Source organism: Dermacentor albipictus, chromosome 10, assembly GCF_038994185.2.
Source record: "Dermacentor albipictus isolate Rhodes 1998 colony chromosome 10, USDA_Dalb.pri_finalv2, whole genome shotgun sequence".
Lineage (NCBI taxonomy): Eukaryota > Metazoa > Arthropoda > Arachnida > Ixodida > Ixodidae > Dermacentor > Dermacentor albipictus.
The window spans coordinates 11667516-11684740 of record NC_091830.1 but is presented as its reverse complement, the minus strand read 5'-3'; the positions used below and the strand labels follow the sequence as shown (position 1 = coordinate 11684740).

Sequence of the window (17225 nt, the reverse complement as noted above, 5' to 3'; positions counted from 1 at the left end):
TGTTCGCAGTAGGTCATGTTTCGCCTCAAATGAATGTTTGAACTTTATAAACCCTAGAAAAAGTACTGACAAACATCAGCGTGCTAATGAACCAGTTTCTAATTTGGTGCCCAAGAAATGGAATAATCATGACGTCATGACATACTGCTGCGGCTGCCACATGCGAGCACAGTCAGGAGGAATAAGCACAGCACTCTTTTTTTTTTTTTGTGAGCAATGTCGCCATACATAGCCTTATTGCTACACAACATCACAAAATACAGTAAAATCTTGTTAATACAAGCAAGCAGTTGGCGCGGACCGTGGATCAGGTACGCACTAAGCGATGTACTAATTAATGGACAATGTCAGATGAGCAGCTATAGACTAACCGACCAAAAACATGTCCTAATTCTCAGTCAAACACACAAGCAGACAATTCTTTGCAAGTAGGCAGCAAAGAAACCTCCGATTATCACCTGCCACCGTGACGGCCTTCCAGTGACGATGGCATCCTCATATTCAGCAAGGCCACGAGCCAGTTCCTCCATCAGGCCCCACTTCTCTGCAAACACCTTCGTGACCAGCATTACTAGAATTGACTTAGTTTCACAGCTCCACTGAAAACACTAGCCCCGTGGTGGTCATGAGAACTAACGGCGCTGCGATCGAGTCACACTACTGGCGGTGCTTCGGGTTACACGCCTTTTTCGCTGCGGCTACATCCCGTATGGTTGTTTTGTTGCATCGTGCAGACGTTCGTTTGAAGTTCGAGCTGGTCTGTGAAGTGTGAAGCCTGGCTTGTGTCGAGCGTGCAACATGCCAACGTGTTTTGCTGCGGCTTGTAAAAGCTGCTACAAGTCATCAGCTAAGTGTCATTTTTAATGTGTAAGCATTTTTTGGCGAGTACCACAGGTCCATTATGCTAAAAGTGAAATGTCTTGTATCTGCAGAAAAATGCAGAATTTGCAAATTTAAGACGTTTAGTCATTATACTATTAATGTAGATAGATAATTGGTAGCTTTATATGCAATAAGGAACAATTTAAAATAAAATTTATCAGAGAGAATACCCATAGGGATACATAGGGCTCCGTAGAAAATGCATGGGAGAACTTATAGGTGGGCTAACTTGAAATTGGGATATGGGTCAACTTGAAGTTTAGGGGTGGGCTAACTTGAAATTCGGGGGTGGACCATGAGGCAACGTAAATTTGGCGGTGAGCCCACTTGAAATTTGGAGGTGGGGGTGAAGTTTGGGGGTGGGCTAGCACGCAATATGACTAACTTTCTAAAAAAAAATGCATAGCTTATATAAGATTAAGGGAGCTCTCCATTTGCAGATGGCCCGATAAACAATAAATTTTAATCTTTTTCACGCCGTCCGGCATTTTTTTCTTGCTTCTTCCCTCATTACCTATCCTGATTTTACCCCCCTCCCACACAAACGATTATTTAACTGCCTTATCTGGCAGACACATCCAGTCAGAATTGATGTCGGAGTAGCGTCACAGTATAGCATAGCCACTGAAATCGAAGCGTACACATCACCATTAGGATTCGTACTGGGCTTCCAAAGCTGTCACGCATAGTGAAAACCGTGGACTACAGTTATTAAGGCAGTACAGCTTTTCAGTGGAATAATTAATTGATGCGGACGAGTGAACAAGTGTGCAATAACAAGCAGTCGCACCGTTGCAGTAGCAGCCAATCCGACCAACCAGTAGCCGGACTTGACTGCAGCAGTTCTTGCAACCACCATGCGGGCTAGATGCTTGCGCTGGCCAATATGCAGAGCTGTGAAACTCAGTTGGATGTAGTAACGTTGCTTACGACAGTCAATGCACACACGCCGTGTCGGATACGGAAGGGTCATTGTCCATGTTGTCATCAGTGACGACAATGTGGAAGCGCTGGAAGCTATGGCAGCAGGGAACATGTCATGGCTACCATGTTTTGACAGTACTAGCTGTGGCAACTGAAGTTCGGGAAAGGTCCGTGCAATTCACTATATATGGTCTCTGCGCATGACATTTCGCCGATTCTGCACTTGTTGTATGCGTGCCAAAAAATAAAGTAAGACTATGCACTAACCATTTGACATACACCTACGGTTTAAGCGGTCAACCAATACATTAGGTTCAATGTAGACAGGGCAGGCAATTTGTCGTGACTACTACATTTAAACTGGAATTACTTATTGAGCAGGTACATATTAAGGTTTTTCTGTATAGTTCAGTGTCATGACATTACGATAATGTGGACGCCTGGTACGACGATTTCAAGCCCAACTACAATATCAACTTAAAATATCTAGTTTCCCAACTTTTGTACTTGCCGAGTGTCATCCTTTCATGTGCGAGATGTGTGTGGTCTGCAAGCTCAAAAATACGAGTACATACTTGTGAACAAGCAGGTGAATGTTTGAGACCAAGTTTCCACGAATTCTCTGTCATATTTTTAGGTGACTCTTCTTTGTCCTCAGCGATATTCCCACCTAGAAATGAATAAGCAATTCGCTGAAGCTTTCACATTAATGGGATTCTGTTGGCAGCTTATTTCCAGTGCGCACCCTTCCAAGAGCTGTAATAGATACAGCTACTTTTTGGCGTTATGACAGATGCAGTGTAATGTTTCTGCAATAAGCAAATTGCTGCAGTCATTGAATGTGTATATGTAGATGCGCATGTGCGCTTAGATTACTGTGACTTTTAGGGCAGGGTTCTCTCAGAAATTTTTGAGGGTTGGACATCTAGTGATCGGCCGACTGGGGGGAGGTTACACATGCATCTAAGACATTTTATTTCTGATACAGCTATTTCACCATTTTGAATTGTGAATTTACCAAATTTGCATTTTGCATGCCTTAACAATACTAATGCAAGCCAGTGATGCATGCTACCATGGTCACCAAACTTTGACATGACAAAGAAATGCAATGCTTGCTGTGGTCGAAATGTGCGTGCAATACGCGCCGTCGATAGAAACTTGTGTCAGCCAACAGGAGTGCTTCACTTTGCATGGCAGTAGTAAATCGTGACGCAAGTTTTTCATTTACTTTTTGTTAGTTTCGATTGCTCTTATTTCTGCATAGCTAATAGTGCACCGTGGCTACATCGCCACGGTGCACTATTATCACTATAATAGGATAATAGTGCACTATTATCCCCAAGTGCACCCCAAGTGCCACAGTGCACATGGGGTGCAGGGAGCTTGCGGTGTGCCACTCCGAACTTTGGAGTGGTTTGTTTTTGGTGTTGCACTGGAACACCCATGATTCATTTCCTGTTATTATGTTATTATGCCGTTTGAAAAGTCCCATTCACATTACAATGCACCAACATCTCACAGGAAATGTCAACTCGTCATTGTTTTTGTTCATCACTCAACACTTTTGGCACAAATTTCAAACAAACCTTCCGCACGTTCAGATTTTCAGAAATAATTTTGTGAACTATCGTTTTGCACACGTTGAGGTCTTCAGCAATTAATCTGACACTCAAATGATGGTTGGAGTCCAGGAGATTTCTTACTTTGGCCACATTTTCGTCTAAACCATTCATTAGGGTGTCCAGATCGCTCCATGCCTTCAACGGTCTCCCATCCCTTCTTTAACTTGCTGAACCACCGGAAAACCTGGGCACTTGACAGGGCGTCGTCTTTGTAAGTCGCCTTAACCACGGCAAGCATCTCGGGTGCGGTTCTGTCCAGGAGAAAGCAAAATTTAATCATGTGCCGCTGCTCCGGCGAACGCTCCATTTTGACATTTTGATTCTGCCATGACAACAACTTGAAAACAGCTTTTGCACCCAAGTAGAACTTGTTGCTGGGTGAGTTAGTTGAGATCTGATCTTTTGCACCACTTCACATCCTGAATACGTCAGAGTTTGGACGTGACTGCCACCCGGTGCATTACTTGGAACCCCCACCACAAATCCCACCTCCAAGGAGCATGCTAGTGGCGGCTGCAGGCAGTCTCATTACTTTATGGACAAATCCTGTATGCTGTGTAAATAAATGTGGCGATGCCATGCCCTGCACTCAGATCTTTCCAAGGAGCCATAAGATCTATACTTTCAGACAACTTTCTGTGGCTACGAAGGGAAAGCTACCAGCGTGTGGCTGCTGCGCACGCCTTACCACGCCAAGTAGTCCAGCAGTGTTTGACCGTGCTTTTGGTTGCTCGGAACAGACGCTGAATCGACGCAGCTTCCATGTGCGGCAATTTCGGGAAAAGCCGTAAAATGAGTAAACCTTTACACTCAGTGGCGTGTTCTGTCTTACTTAACTGTTGCTAAGAAGGTGTTTATGTTTTCTCTTCCCCAGCCTAAACTAACGTGGAGTAAAACGCGGGACTCTTTTCAGAAGTGCTCTCACTTGTGCGCGCTTTGCCTTAGTAGCTTTGCCTTCATAGTCACAGAAAGTTGTCCGCGAGTATAGCACCCGTGGTCATGGCAACATCAACAGTACCCATTGTTCAACAAGGCTCATTCACTATTATCTCGGAGATTAAACATGCCAACGTCAAAATGAGAAACAATAAATGTTTATGGTTGTGCACACATACACGCTTCTTCAAGTGACTACAGTTCGTTCGGTGCCTATTTCTCCCGCAGTCTCTTGACAAATGAGAGCTGGGAGTTGTTGCGAATTCCGAAGTCTCGCAGGAGCGCCTTGTCCTCCTTTAGGAGCTCGCCATCGAAGGACAGCCAGTAAGTCTTCCAAACGTACCTCCAGCTTAGGATGCGCTTCACTCCCTTACGTGCCTGCAGAAAAGAATGCAAATGTGAAGTAGCCTTTTAACCCTTTACGCCGAAATTATAGGAGGCACAGCAGGAAAAATTGTTGCAGGGGATTTTAACTTCATTTAGCCTAATTGAATGCCACCAATATTTTGTGTGATGACTGAATTTTTTTATTAACTTTCAGGTATGTCTTAAATTAGCGACATCCGACTCTTGGGCCAATAAATGTTGCACACACATCACAAGAAAAAAAAAAACAATTTGTCTGAGGCAGTCCCTGGCTTACCCTGGGGAAAACTGTTTATACTGCACTTAAGATGACCACATATTTAATGTATGGGTGACAAAACTTTTTCTGGTAATATATGATGGTTGAAAATACTGAAAACAGTTGACACTTTTGTTCAGACATAGGTGCACATTGCACTTCGTGCATATAAGATGCTGTGTCTCTTGCACCCTGGTCGCTTACATCATTGGCATGTGCTGTTGATGGCTGGCCAGTGTTCAGTGGCGTCAGCGCTAGTGCATGCTACAGGAAGCTGGTGTGGCTGGGAGGGAAGAGTCACATCAGGCACATGCCCTCCCCCTCCCTCCATCCCTCCCTACCCCTGGAATTTATTCGTACTAGGGATGTCTGGCACAAAATGAAGTGTGACAACACCTGCCTGCCCCGCTACCCTGCCCCGGTGAAGTGCATACCCCAAGAAGAAATTCCTCGCTACAGGGATCGACTTCACACATCTCTTTGTCTTATGACAGCTGTCACGGCTTGTGTCCTCTGACAGAAGGTGTGCGTGAAGCCCCTCGCTAACCTAAAAGGACCTAACGTCCATTCCAGGCTGAAAAACAAGACATTTTCACGTTTCTTGGAGAACATGTTCCTACAACCACGGTGTAGGAATGAGATGTTTCTCGTTCTAGTTTTAGCTTCATTCTACTGAAAAATGTTCTGTTCCGTTTCTGCTCCAGAAGTAAAAAAAGAAAACATTATCTGTTACAGTTCATAGCAGTTTCGGTCTGCATGCAAAAATTTTAGAAGCAAAGTAACAATGAAAGCATATTATTTATTTTTCTCAATAAGTGAATTCTGAGATCATGCGCAGCGCCTTGAAAAAATAATGAACTTTATTTTTTATAAGGCTTGACATAACAATGGTGAAATCATAAAACAAGCCCAACCTCGTAAAATTTACGAAAAATTCGGGAGAGTTGGCACATAGGATTTTGCCTTGAACTTAAGTACAGTGTGGAAGCACCTAAGACTAGTGTCGTCATGGTGCCAGCAATTCGTTCCTCCACAGGTCAATCTAATGATGGCTTGCACTGACGTCATCCTAGGTTGAGGTAAGTACCAACTCTATGCCAATCCCCCCCTTTTCTTTTTGAGCGTCTTCAGTGTTTAAAGCGGTGATCCCCCTGTGTTATGATAAGACTGGTAATAATTGCTACAACACAGCAACCCTACACAGTGAAAAGCTGCATCTACTGGCACTTCGCGCAGCGGTTCCGGCACAGATGGCAGCAGCGTTCCGACTGCGTCTCTATGACAATAAAGCAGGTTACTCGTGGCTATGGGTATGATACAGTGATGTCATCCCAATTTCTATTGGTCCAATCGGGAGCACTTCTCGCTGATGCAAAAGTGCTCTTACAAGCACTTATACATTCTTTTCAATGGTTGAACAGAAGCAGGAACACCATGATCCGGTGGCTTAACAGGCACACTTGCAGCACCACAAGCACTCAAAAGTAGCTTCCACTGCTCTCATATCAACAGCAAGGTGCAAATGAATTTGCATAACTTGTGATGTAACTGCTCTACACCCCCCCATTCGTCATGGAAGAGCCAAGCAAAGGGAGCAGAAGCTGGTATGTGCTAGGCCTGTATAACGTAATGGCACCTTTCACTTGATTCTATTCTATATCGTACACCCCTCATGACCAGCCAACCCTGGTGATAACACAGGCAGAGCACCGTCTTGTCGACTGACCACTTTGCCCACCATATGGGCGCTAACGTTCGGGGGAAAGATGACAGGGTCTGTGTTTGTTGTGTGTCAGCTGTAATCATAAGTTCTTGTTTATTTCGCTTGTTTGTAGTACATGCGAGTGAACTCTATTAAAATATGAAACACGGGTAAACTAAAACTGTTGCGAACATTTAAAAAAGCTTTATTTGTGCCATCATGACCATGTTTTAGGCCAAGCCACACTCAAAACAACCCGAATCACACACCTTCTGGCATTCTAATTGTGACACAGCGGCTGTTAGAAAACTCACATAGGCGGTGGTGCCTGATTTCCCTCAAGGTAACAGTCTAATAGGTGATAAGTCAAAGTTCGGTATAACAAGGATAGATATAATGAATCATCAGATATAAGAAAGTAAATCTCAAATTTTGCAATATTAGAATGTACAAAATATGTGCTTATGATGAACATCAGTTATAACGATGGTATTTTCATGTCAGATCATTATAGAAATGCTGAACTGTATTGTAAGAAACTCTGTTGTGCACACGATGCAACATGTGTCACTGCTAGTAAAGCTAGAAGAATAAATTGATTCAAGGCGTGGAACATTTTTTTGTTGGTCCCAATCATACAAAGAAATGGGTCAAGAAGCTGGAGAAGGAAGTTGTCACATTTAATTGAAATGAAAGAATTTCTGGATTTCAATGATTATTGCTATATTACAATTAACATAACAATTAATTTCCCCTATGCTCACTCTGTGTTCGTTACTAGGGAAGTTGCAAATGGGGCCAGACGGCTACACGTACATTGTTTCGTGCAAAACAGAGCGTTTATCTAAAAGCGAGGAGGTTATAGATAAACTTCTAGAGTTGGAATTATGTTCCGAATGTGAAGCCAGACTGCCGCCATCTTAGGAGGGATACGTTAAAGCATTAGTTTCTAATGACGAAAAGGAAGTGCTTTTGTCACACTCCGTACAAGTTTAATTAAGATAGCCAATTTCGCCTCATAGAGCCTGCTCTACATGAATCTTAGTGTCACTGGTTTTAGGATGAAGCCTGAACATTTTGACAAATTTTGCTGCATCATGATGTACTCAGCCAATGGCAATACGTATTTTCACAGGGAACAAGTAGCTTAAATTTTCTAATTAGCCTAATACTTACTTGAATTCAAGACCAAGTGCAATGAAATTTTAGACCGAGCAGAAAGCCTCGCTTCAGATAGTGTAGATATAGAGTATTCTTTGTGAAAGTTTTACACTTGAAATATGTGTGGATGCATAAAAAAAAATGCTATAAAGAATGTCCTTTTGATACTGAAACTGAATACAAAATGCTGCCATTACTGCTAGCAGGAAGTATCAAGTATGACTCAGAACAACAAACATCAATGCGGCCCCTCGGCATTTCCTCCAAAATTAGGTGGTGCCCATGGTTGCCCGTGGCATAGCGAAAACTTGGAGGCAAAATGCTGGGACTTGCGTCATATCTGCTAACCTAACCACCAGGTGCGTGCGTCGTCTGATTAGCAGTGATTTGGAGGCCGCCATTAAGAAAACCAGACAATTACCAGCCCTGCAGCTTTGTCAAAAGATTGTTTTAATAGTGCATTTACTTATTACTACTTATTCATTTACTACTTATTACTCATTATTTCCAACCAATTTAGCCAACGTGAAATTTGCTGCAATAGCTTTACCATAGAAAAAGCACTTGTGCTGCGAGAAGACTCCAGTTGAAAAGGCTCTTTTTCAGAGGTGAATTAGAGGCAAATGCTGGTTTCACCTTTGTTGGTTAAGAAGCTGTGGGAGCATGTACTCCACGAAATGCTATTTTAAATCTCCCTGTCCAAAATACGTCGCGTCACATGACCGCCATTACGCCTGGTCTTGAGACATTACCATGCGCAGGGTGACATGTCGCCGTATGGCATTCTTCAGGTCCAGCACCGTGGCCTTTTGCTCAACAACGACAGTGTAGTAGTCGCCGTCGGCTTTGTGCACCACCAAGGACATGGCCTGGCCGTGCTCCAGCGCCAGGTACGACTTGAGCTCATCGGTGGTCACTTCGGGGTGCAGGTTGTTGAGCAGCGGGTCATTGCTACGAGCAACGCAGAGTCGCAGCGGCAGATAGAGTCAGCACAGTGCTGCGTGCCATTTCATTTTTTGCTGGCATTTGTTTTCGCGAAATTATTGCTGTAATTAGGAGGAAGCTTTAGCTCGAGAGCACCATTCTAAGTACACAGGAAAGGAGAGAGAATTTCTCTCAGCAACCCCTGCACTGACATTGGTGAGATTTATTGCATTTAGGAGGAGCTACACTCTTAAACAAAATTGCACCCTTTGGGTCGTATCTTGCCACACAACAATAATCATCACCTGCCTTGCTTGCATTTCCTTTCCTGAAAACGCAGCGCTCGCTACTTTTCTGTCGAGAATGCTCTTTCATGCTGATAATGTGCATGCCATTCGTGACTTGGAAGTACCAGGCTCGCAGCATTAAAGAAAGGAAATGCGGACAAGATAGATGGCGTTTATTGTTGTGAGGCAAGATAAAACCCAAAGGGTGCAATTTTGTTTAAGAGTGTAGAATCTAGTAGTTGTAGAAAGCAGATTTCTTTATATAAGCCATGAGCTTTCTCGAATTTTTTTTTTTAAGCATAGCAAAATTTCATAAAAGCTCAAGTACCAACTTTACAACTCTGTAACCCAGCAATAAAAAAAGCTGTACAACTCTGTAACCCAGCAATAAAAAAAGCTGTACCACTATTTTATAAACTGCATCTAATAAATCTAAGGCGGACAGAATTGCTGTATTACGTGAAACTCCGAAAATACCACTAATTTGTGTGTAGGAATTTTGCAAAGTACTGTAAGCATTGTGACAATTCCATATAAATTGTAAATTCATAAGTAACAGATTTGTCCACTTCAGATGTGATGCAGTTTACAGAACTGCTACATCTGCTTTTGGTGCAGAGTTACAATTTCTTAACTTTGTGCTTCTATTTCTTTCAACTTACTAATTTTCAGTAATTGTTCTGCATTCGAAAATGTGTTCCTTTAGTTATGCAAGAGTTATTGATACCCTGTTTAGTGAAATCTGAGGAACTCATATTTTGCCAATCTTAGCATGAAACTAATGAAAGGGAACTTGTTTAAAATTAGAACCAAATGAGGGAGAAAAATGTAGCTTATATTCAAATAAACACCATTGCTCAAAGAATAGAGATTTACAAACACTATTGGTATAAGGCCCAACTCTCCACTCACAGAATTCAGTGCCAAAAACTACACAGTACTACACAGTAATGAAAACTACAGTGCTTACCTAATCAGGTCATGGATCTTTTTGTCAGCAATGGCCATTGCTTCCTGAAATGACAGGACTTTCTCGGCTTCTTCATCGCTGGGAAGCGGGATGCTGCTGTCCTCAGTCTTGATAGCTGCCGCTGCTGCCTCTGCATCACCCATGGTTTAGTTTGACGTAGCTTTTGGCGTCTCTTTGAAGCCCAGCTTTGACCATTCCTCTTTGGCCATCAAGTTTCTGTTGAGAAGAGACAATGGAAATTTCTTAGACAAAAGCAGGCTTGTAAAATGCATGCAGGAAGCTATCAGTGGTATGCAATAGTTCTGGTTTGTGACGGATACCTCCAAATAATCTTTGATATTATTCTTTTGCAGAAGATTAAAATTATTTCATCACATACATGATAATGAGACCAGCATTAATGACACTGTGTCTTGAGCCAATCTGTCAACATAATGTCAGATCACTGCGCTTTGCAAATTGATTCCTTATAATGGCAATTAATGACTGGAATAAGCTTCCAGAGGAACTGGTAAATTTAATTACAACTGTGATATTTTTTTGCAACAAATAATGCACTGCTTTCTGAGGAACCGGTAAGTGCAAATAAAACAGTGATATTTTTTTTATAACAAACAATGCACTGCTTTATGTTGGCCAGCTTTGATTTTGCATTCTTTCTGAATTCTGATGCTCTACTTCACTGTTATACAACTTACTTAGATATGCAAATTCTTTGCTCAAATAAATTACTGGATTCTGCAAATGCCTCTCTCAGTGGAATAGATGCTTTAATAGATGTACCTTGGCACAAGCTATGGCCACTTCAAGACGTGCTGCAGAAAGCTAAAAGCAGTTGAAAAGAAAGAAAGAGGACCTTTAAATGTGTAACACAACATACCTTTTCTTAGAAGCTTGTTTTTTTTTTTTAGTTTCTGCACATTGGTTTAATTCTTACATTTGTTTCTGAACACCACCTGCCTCTTCCTATAACTGTCATTTACATGGCAACGTGCCAGCTTCCATCAATGCTGATGTCCTCGTTATGCCATCTTTCTGTATTCTGCGACTCAGAGAAGTAGGAGCAAAATTTCTTAGCTGACATTTCATGTATGAGACCACCACAGGAAAGCATTTTGGAAAACAACTGGGCCCAACTGCTGTGAACTACGTGCGCAATTAAAGCACTTATCTATGAAAATTATTGCCAAAGAGGATTTTGATGCGTGCCTAAGAGCCCAAAAAACAGCAAAGGGTGTGGTGAATGCTAATTTGGTCTCATACTCGCCTCATATGGTCACTTTTGAGCATTCGAGATCATTTTTTGCTGCATTTCGAGCACGCTTTGCCTCACTCGCATCAAAGCCTACGAAGTTCAATGCAGATCGAGTTCAATTTGGACCCACACTGCTCTTGTGACAGGGTTATCAAATATGAGCCAACCCAACATTAAGCAAATCACAATATAGTTGTACAAGTAAACCCAATTCATGATTATAGGCCTCAGGCCAAAAGATCGGCATGAATATTGCTACTATACACAGCTGCCATGAAAGCAACATTTTTATTTTGTTAACCAACTCTGCTGACTCGCACCTGTCCATTCGACACTCCAGGTAATCCTTGGCAAGGTGTCTGCAGGGCTCCGCACTGCCGTTGTTGTCTTTAAGGCACAGCAGGTACTTCAAGACTCCTTGCTTGCATTCACCTTGAATGTAAATGCACAAGTAAAACACAATCAAAAATAGTATTTGCATATGCATACAGATTTGATCAACGTACTCGTCCATCAAAGATGTTGAAACTGCATAAGGTGAGTACTTGCACCCGTCGGAAATGCTTCATTATTACCTGGCGAGAGCCTTTCCAAACTTTTCCCATCGTCAGAGCCGAGTAGTTATTAGATTAACTTCAATATAGCCGATATTTCGTTACATCAGTGTTCGAGATTACACTGTACACTATCCAGTACATTCGACAACTTTTCCTGTATGTTACTCTGGCGTTACCGACGCCGGTAGAGCCAGCGTTTGACATCCCAACTTTGGACAACCTTGCATGTCTAGTCTGCGCTTTTGAGCCTAGTATGGCCTGGTCATAGCCTTCTATATTTTTCAATGCCTGCCCAGACGCTCCGCAATACATGGGAGCCACTGGTACACTGCGGTGATACCACATATTCAGTCATTAAATCCCTGTTGTTGCTAGAGCACGGACAACCTTAGCTGGGCGTTGCTGCCGCTCTGTACCCGATCACGGTGCATTCTTCCACCGTGGTCCGATCCCTTGCGTCTGTATGACGTCATATCATGCGCCAGTTAAGATAGTTGACGTGGCTCTAACCAAGTCCCCATAAACAGCGACCAACTACTGGGAAACTGGCGCCCTTTCACTGACTCCCGGTTTAGGCTGTCACTGGGCTGGCATATTAACGCACAGTGGCCTGGTAGAACTGCGTTGGGCGTTTGTCACAGACGCCGGCGTCTGCCTACGCGCTCTCACCGACATCCCTAGTACAGCCGCTTCGAGGCTCCGACGCAAGCTCCGCTGCTGGCTTTCCCTGACCGACATTCGACCCTGACCACGCCAACAAATGAAAAACATTGCGGAACTCTCCTTATTCGCTGTAAAAAGCATCTCGTTAACTGAACGATAATCCGAACTTGTCACTTTAAGACGCGATGCATGTGTTGTTCAGAAAGCATGCTGCGCACAGATGAAGTCGTGAAAGTCTTACCTTCGTGGTCGAGTGGGAAGCTGCCCTTGTCTGGAGGCTTTGGGGTGAATACTTTCTGGCCAAATGTTAGCGATGACATTTCGCAATCATTACGAGGTGTTGTTACGATGCGCTAAGAGCTAAAACGCCAGCAATGCAATCAATCCTTGTCGAGCACCGCACCACCGCCACAACAACATGCAACCACCAACAAGTCATGTTGATGATACTCATGCCCTTCTAGTGACTGTTCTGCGCTTTCGGTTTCGGTTCTCGTTTGTGAGGATTTTGAATGCCCGCTGGGCCAACACAGAGCAATTACGATTGATTACATTTATTTTAAGGTCTCACTTTTGTGTTTATTTTCGTAGAGGAGCGAAAAGACACTCCCTATTGCAAAAGTGCGCGTGAGTAAAAGACCGTAATCCGCCTGTAGGAGTTATGCTGCACTCTAACTTAATGAGGAGGTAATGAGAAACCACCTTTATCTTTTCAAAAGTACTAAATATCAACTCGATTATTGCGCATTAATATCCGTTGTGTCACACCCTCATGAAGCCAACAGAAAATGCTTCCCGTGAGAACTGAAATATCGTGCGCCCCCGTGTGCTTGATCAAATTGTGTGCCGAGATCGTGTTGGTCACCTGCTACAATCGATTCCGGCTTGCAAAATGGTGCGCGTCCTCTTCCGTGCAGCGCCAGTACTACAAAATTTGGTTAGAAAACGAGGCTCGAAGTTCGATTTAAGTTCGGGTACTTGCACAAATTCGGTGCTTTTTCTTTGTTTATGTAAACACTAGACTTCTAAGAAAATAAAAGCTGCATGTTCTCGACGAAAGTGTTGCCTGTTGATGAGTATTGATGACGTGATCTACAATAAATTTCGCTAAAACGTTATGATTTCAACCTAAAACCAGTAACACGAAGGCACACGTCGACCATGTATCTGTGAGGCTAAATCAACCATCTTAAGGAACTCTGGTTGGCTGTCTTCCTCATGCGCAGTATATTTCTGCAAAGGGCTCATTGTCATCCTGCCCTGTGAGCTTTGACTGTCACAGAAAGTTCCTCGTGTTAAATTTCATACATACAGCACAATACATTCTAAGCTTTGTACTGCTGCAAAGTTCAATTATAATAACACAAGATTTTATCTGCATCAACCCTGCATAGCTGTGTTTCCCAAAACTGGATGATAAGAACGCTTGTCAATGCTTTTATTGTTCTTTGACAGCCACTTGTGCACCTAAGCGAATGAAACAGTTGTCCATTTGTAAAAACAAAGAACAAGAAAGGTTTAATTTAACAGAAACACACACTTGCAAAAAAAAAAAAGGACACCAGGTGCGCGTGCCATCAGATCAATGCTGCACATCGGAGACACGAAGGTAGGACAACAATTCCCGTAAGCAGTAGTCGTTCAGGCAGTCGAACATCGTCATCCGTTTTTTGTTCCTCGTCCTTCTGACGCAGACGAGTGATTCCTTGACGACTCCCGTGATTTGGAAGTAGTTGTCCTCTATGAAGCGCTCCGCTTCCTTTATGAGCAACGTCGCCGCTTGTCGGCCCTGGTTCCTGTTGGCCTTGGCGAGCTCCTGGTTGAAGAACGTGCTGTCCTTGTACAGCTCGAAGGCCTCCGCCAGCGCCTTGCTGGCATTCTTGGTGAGCGCGAATTCAATGGCCTGCATCATCATGCCCATGTTGCGCCGGAGTCGCTCCCTGATCTTCAACGCGGGTGCGCTGCTCGTCGTGTAGCTCATGCACATCATCTGGAGCGTGCAGTTGCGTTCCAGTGCCGAACTCACTATCCTCAAGTTGGAGTCTTCCGCCGTAGCCCGGCCCAGTGTCATGCAGGCGAGCGTCCTGTTACTCTCCAAAGCGGTCGCAATGGCCGAGCACGCGGTCGACGTCAGGCTGCCGCCCTGGACACTGAACCACCAGATGCTGTTGTTCTTGGCCAGACCGTGAAAGAGCCGGATGAGACAGGTGTTCTTCACCCTCTTGGTGATAGTCACCGCCTGGATGGTAGTGGTCGTCTCGAACAGGCGTCCCAGCGCCGAGCCGTCCTCGAGGTTCAGAAAGCAGTTGATCTCGACCTCCTGGATGGACCGGTTGTGCGCCAAGGCAGCGCACAGCTGCTCAATTTCGGGCCCGCACGTGCAAACGCAGAGGTACTGGAGCGTCTGCGTGAGCGGCAGCATGTGCGACAGCTGCTTCATGGCGGGCGTGCCCCACACGAACAGCTGGACGCCTCGCATGGCAGTGTTGGCGGCGAGCGCTTCGGCGAACGCGTCCAGGTGTCTCCGCGGAGCGCCGTAGCTGGACTCTAGGGTGGCGTTCAACCGCACAAGCGTTCTGTTGCTGGCCACGAGCTTGCCCAGCGCGGCCACGCCTTCCTCGCCGAAGCCATTGGCGAAGAGCGAGAGCACCTTGAGCGACGTGTTGTGCGCCACGGCCTCGGCGATCGCCACGATGCCGTCCTCGGATATCACGTTCCCGCACACGTGAAGTTCTTCGAGCTTCGCGTTCACCTTCAGCGTAGCCGCGAAGGCCATCGCGCCGCTGGTGCCGATGGCGTTGTCCCGCAGGTCGAGCACCGTGAGCGTCGTGTTCGCCCTGAGAGTTTCCGCGAGCGCTCGCGCGCCGGTGGGACCGATGGAGTTGCTCGCGATTCGCAGGCAGCTCAGCGTGTTGTTGTCGGCCAGCGCGGCCGCTATGGCAACGGCGCCTTTGGCCTGCAACTTGACCCGCTGCAGCGTGACCGACCGCAGCGTCGTGTTTCGCCGCAGCAGCGTGGCGAACTGCTTGGCGCCCCGGATGCCGACGGTGTTCATCTCGAGCCGGACGTACTCGACCGTCTTGCTCACCTCGAGCGCCTTGAAGAGCGCGATGGCATCGGCCACCTTCAAGCCGGTCTCGACCAGCGCCAGCTCCTTGAGCGCGGTGGTCGCCTCCACGTAGATGGACATGGAGAGCACGTCCGACCTGCGGAGCGGTATGTTGCACACTTGCACGCTGAGCGGCTTCGCGCGCCACACGGCCCTGAGGAACGTGAACGCCTCGTCGCGGTCCATCGTCTGGCCGTCGACGTGGAACTGCGCGATCGACGAGTTCGGCAACAGGCGCTGGATCACGCTCGCTTTCATCCCGAACAGCCTGCCGGAGTAGCCGAAGTGCACGAAGTAGATGCACCGGTGCGTGGCCAGCAGCTCGGCGAGCAGCGTCACGCACACGGAACCGTAGTCGTTTAGGCTCGGGTCGCAGCGAGCGAAGGTGTAGAGGGAGAGGCGTCCCGGGCGGTTCTCGCGCAGCTCCATGCCAACGTTCTCGAGGAAGCTGTTCCAGACGCCGATATTCCTGACCAGCCAGCACAGCTCGCGCATGGCAATCGGCGAGCACGCGTCGGGAGCGGCGTCGGTGCAGGGTGCTCGCATGTCCAGGGAGTATCGTCTGAAGTAGGCCTTCAGGCCGCGGGTGTAGGTGGGTTTCTTCATGTCTTGCGGCTGCTTCTGGGGCCTTTTCCGTTTCATGGTTGCTGACATGGCAACTCCGTCGCGAGCCGTCCTCATCAGGCGCCGCTGGGCGACGCAGTCATCAGATTTGTCGAGCACCGCTGCGAGTTCGACGAAGATGGGCGTCCTGTTTACTGGCCACTGCGTCCGCAAAGAAGAGGGACGCCAGAAGGAACGCGGGCCCGTGCGAGCCACTGGATCGGCGCGACCCCAGTCGACTAGGCCAACGTTGTCTTCTTTCAGAGCTCGATTCGACGGGCACCGCCTCGAAGGGGCATCACATGCCTCCTCTTTTCACCGACGCCGGCGAAACAAAGAAAGAGCAAACTTCTACAGCCGCTGAAACGCTGCCAGCAGCGCGCGTGAAGCGCGTCTTGACGCGCCAATCTTCGTTCTTGTCGTCGTCTTCGAACTAGCTGACCGACTCGCAGTATGTGGCGATACAGCGGCGATCGCACGCTTCCAAATCGGGCTCGAGTCGTGCAGTCGCCGCAGCACCGGCTGCACTCTCGAAACGAGTGTGAAACGGCAAGACTGTAGCTAGAACGGTAGCGCCACTCCTTTCGTTTCTTTCTTTCTTTTTCCTGTATTTTAATCGAAGTGTTTCACTGCGCATGAACCGCCGCTATCTGATTGTGCTGCGATCGAGCTGCTTTGCAGTGCGATAAGGCCGTGCTCGTCTCAAATCCTGACCGTAGACACGGCGGCGCGAGGACAACCGCGCACTTGTTTGCGCGAACTGTGTAGCCCGGCGGAATCTGTACAGCGAGGTCCCTTGGCTCGCGCTGTAGCTGCAAGGGCTGGCCGAAGCCATACGTCGATGCTCTGCGCATGCGTGCACATAGGTGGCAGCGCCACAAGCAACACGCACAACCATGCACAGGGTGCCAACGCTAACTTTTAGCCGTAGTTCAAAAATATGCGAATGCCACGTATAGCTGGACAGAACAAAGGTTATGTTTGCCGTCGCTTGGAGACACA

General features: G+C 46.2%; 2 protein-coding genes across 3 annotated transcripts; both read right to left on the bottom strand.

Annotated features, from left to right (window-relative positions):
• Positions 1 to 81: 81 nt before the first annotated feature.
• LOC135917901 (U11/U12 small nuclear ribonucleoprotein 25 kDa protein-like) lies at positions 82 to 11723 on the bottom strand. 2 transcript variants are annotated; one of them, XR_010569451.2, is made up of 6 exons: positions 11612 to 11723; positions 10037 to 10252; positions 8608 to 8806; positions 4547 to 4745; positions 3513 to 3682; positions 82 to 2476 (listed from the first exon to the last, which is right to left on the bottom strand). XR_010569451.2 is itself a non-coding variant. In XM_065451519.2 (5 exons), the coding sequence occupies exons 2-4, from the start codon at positions 10177 to 10179 to the stop codon at positions 4581 to 4583; spliced, it is 507 nt and encodes a 168-aa protein (XP_065307591.1). In that variant the 5' UTR covers positions 10180 to 10252; positions 11612 to 11723; the 3' UTR covers positions 3325 to 3682; positions 4547 to 4580. The 2 variants fall into 2 exon arrangements, 1 of the variants encoding a protein (XP_065307591.1); XM_065451519.2 differs by lacking the exon at positions 82 to 2476 and having other exon boundaries at positions 3325 to 3682.
• A 2209-nt stretch (positions 11724 to 13932) lies between these two features.
• On the bottom strand, positions 13933 to 16797 carry LOC135917899 (NLR family CARD domain-containing protein 3-like). Its single transcript, XM_065451517.2, has one exon. It carries the CDS (start codon positions 16299 to 16301, stop codon positions 14094 to 14096), a length of 2208 nt encoding a protein of 735 aa, XP_065307589.2. The 5' UTR covers positions 16302 to 16797; the 3' UTR covers positions 13933 to 14093.
• Between the last annotated feature and the right edge of the window lie 428 nt (positions 16798 to 17225).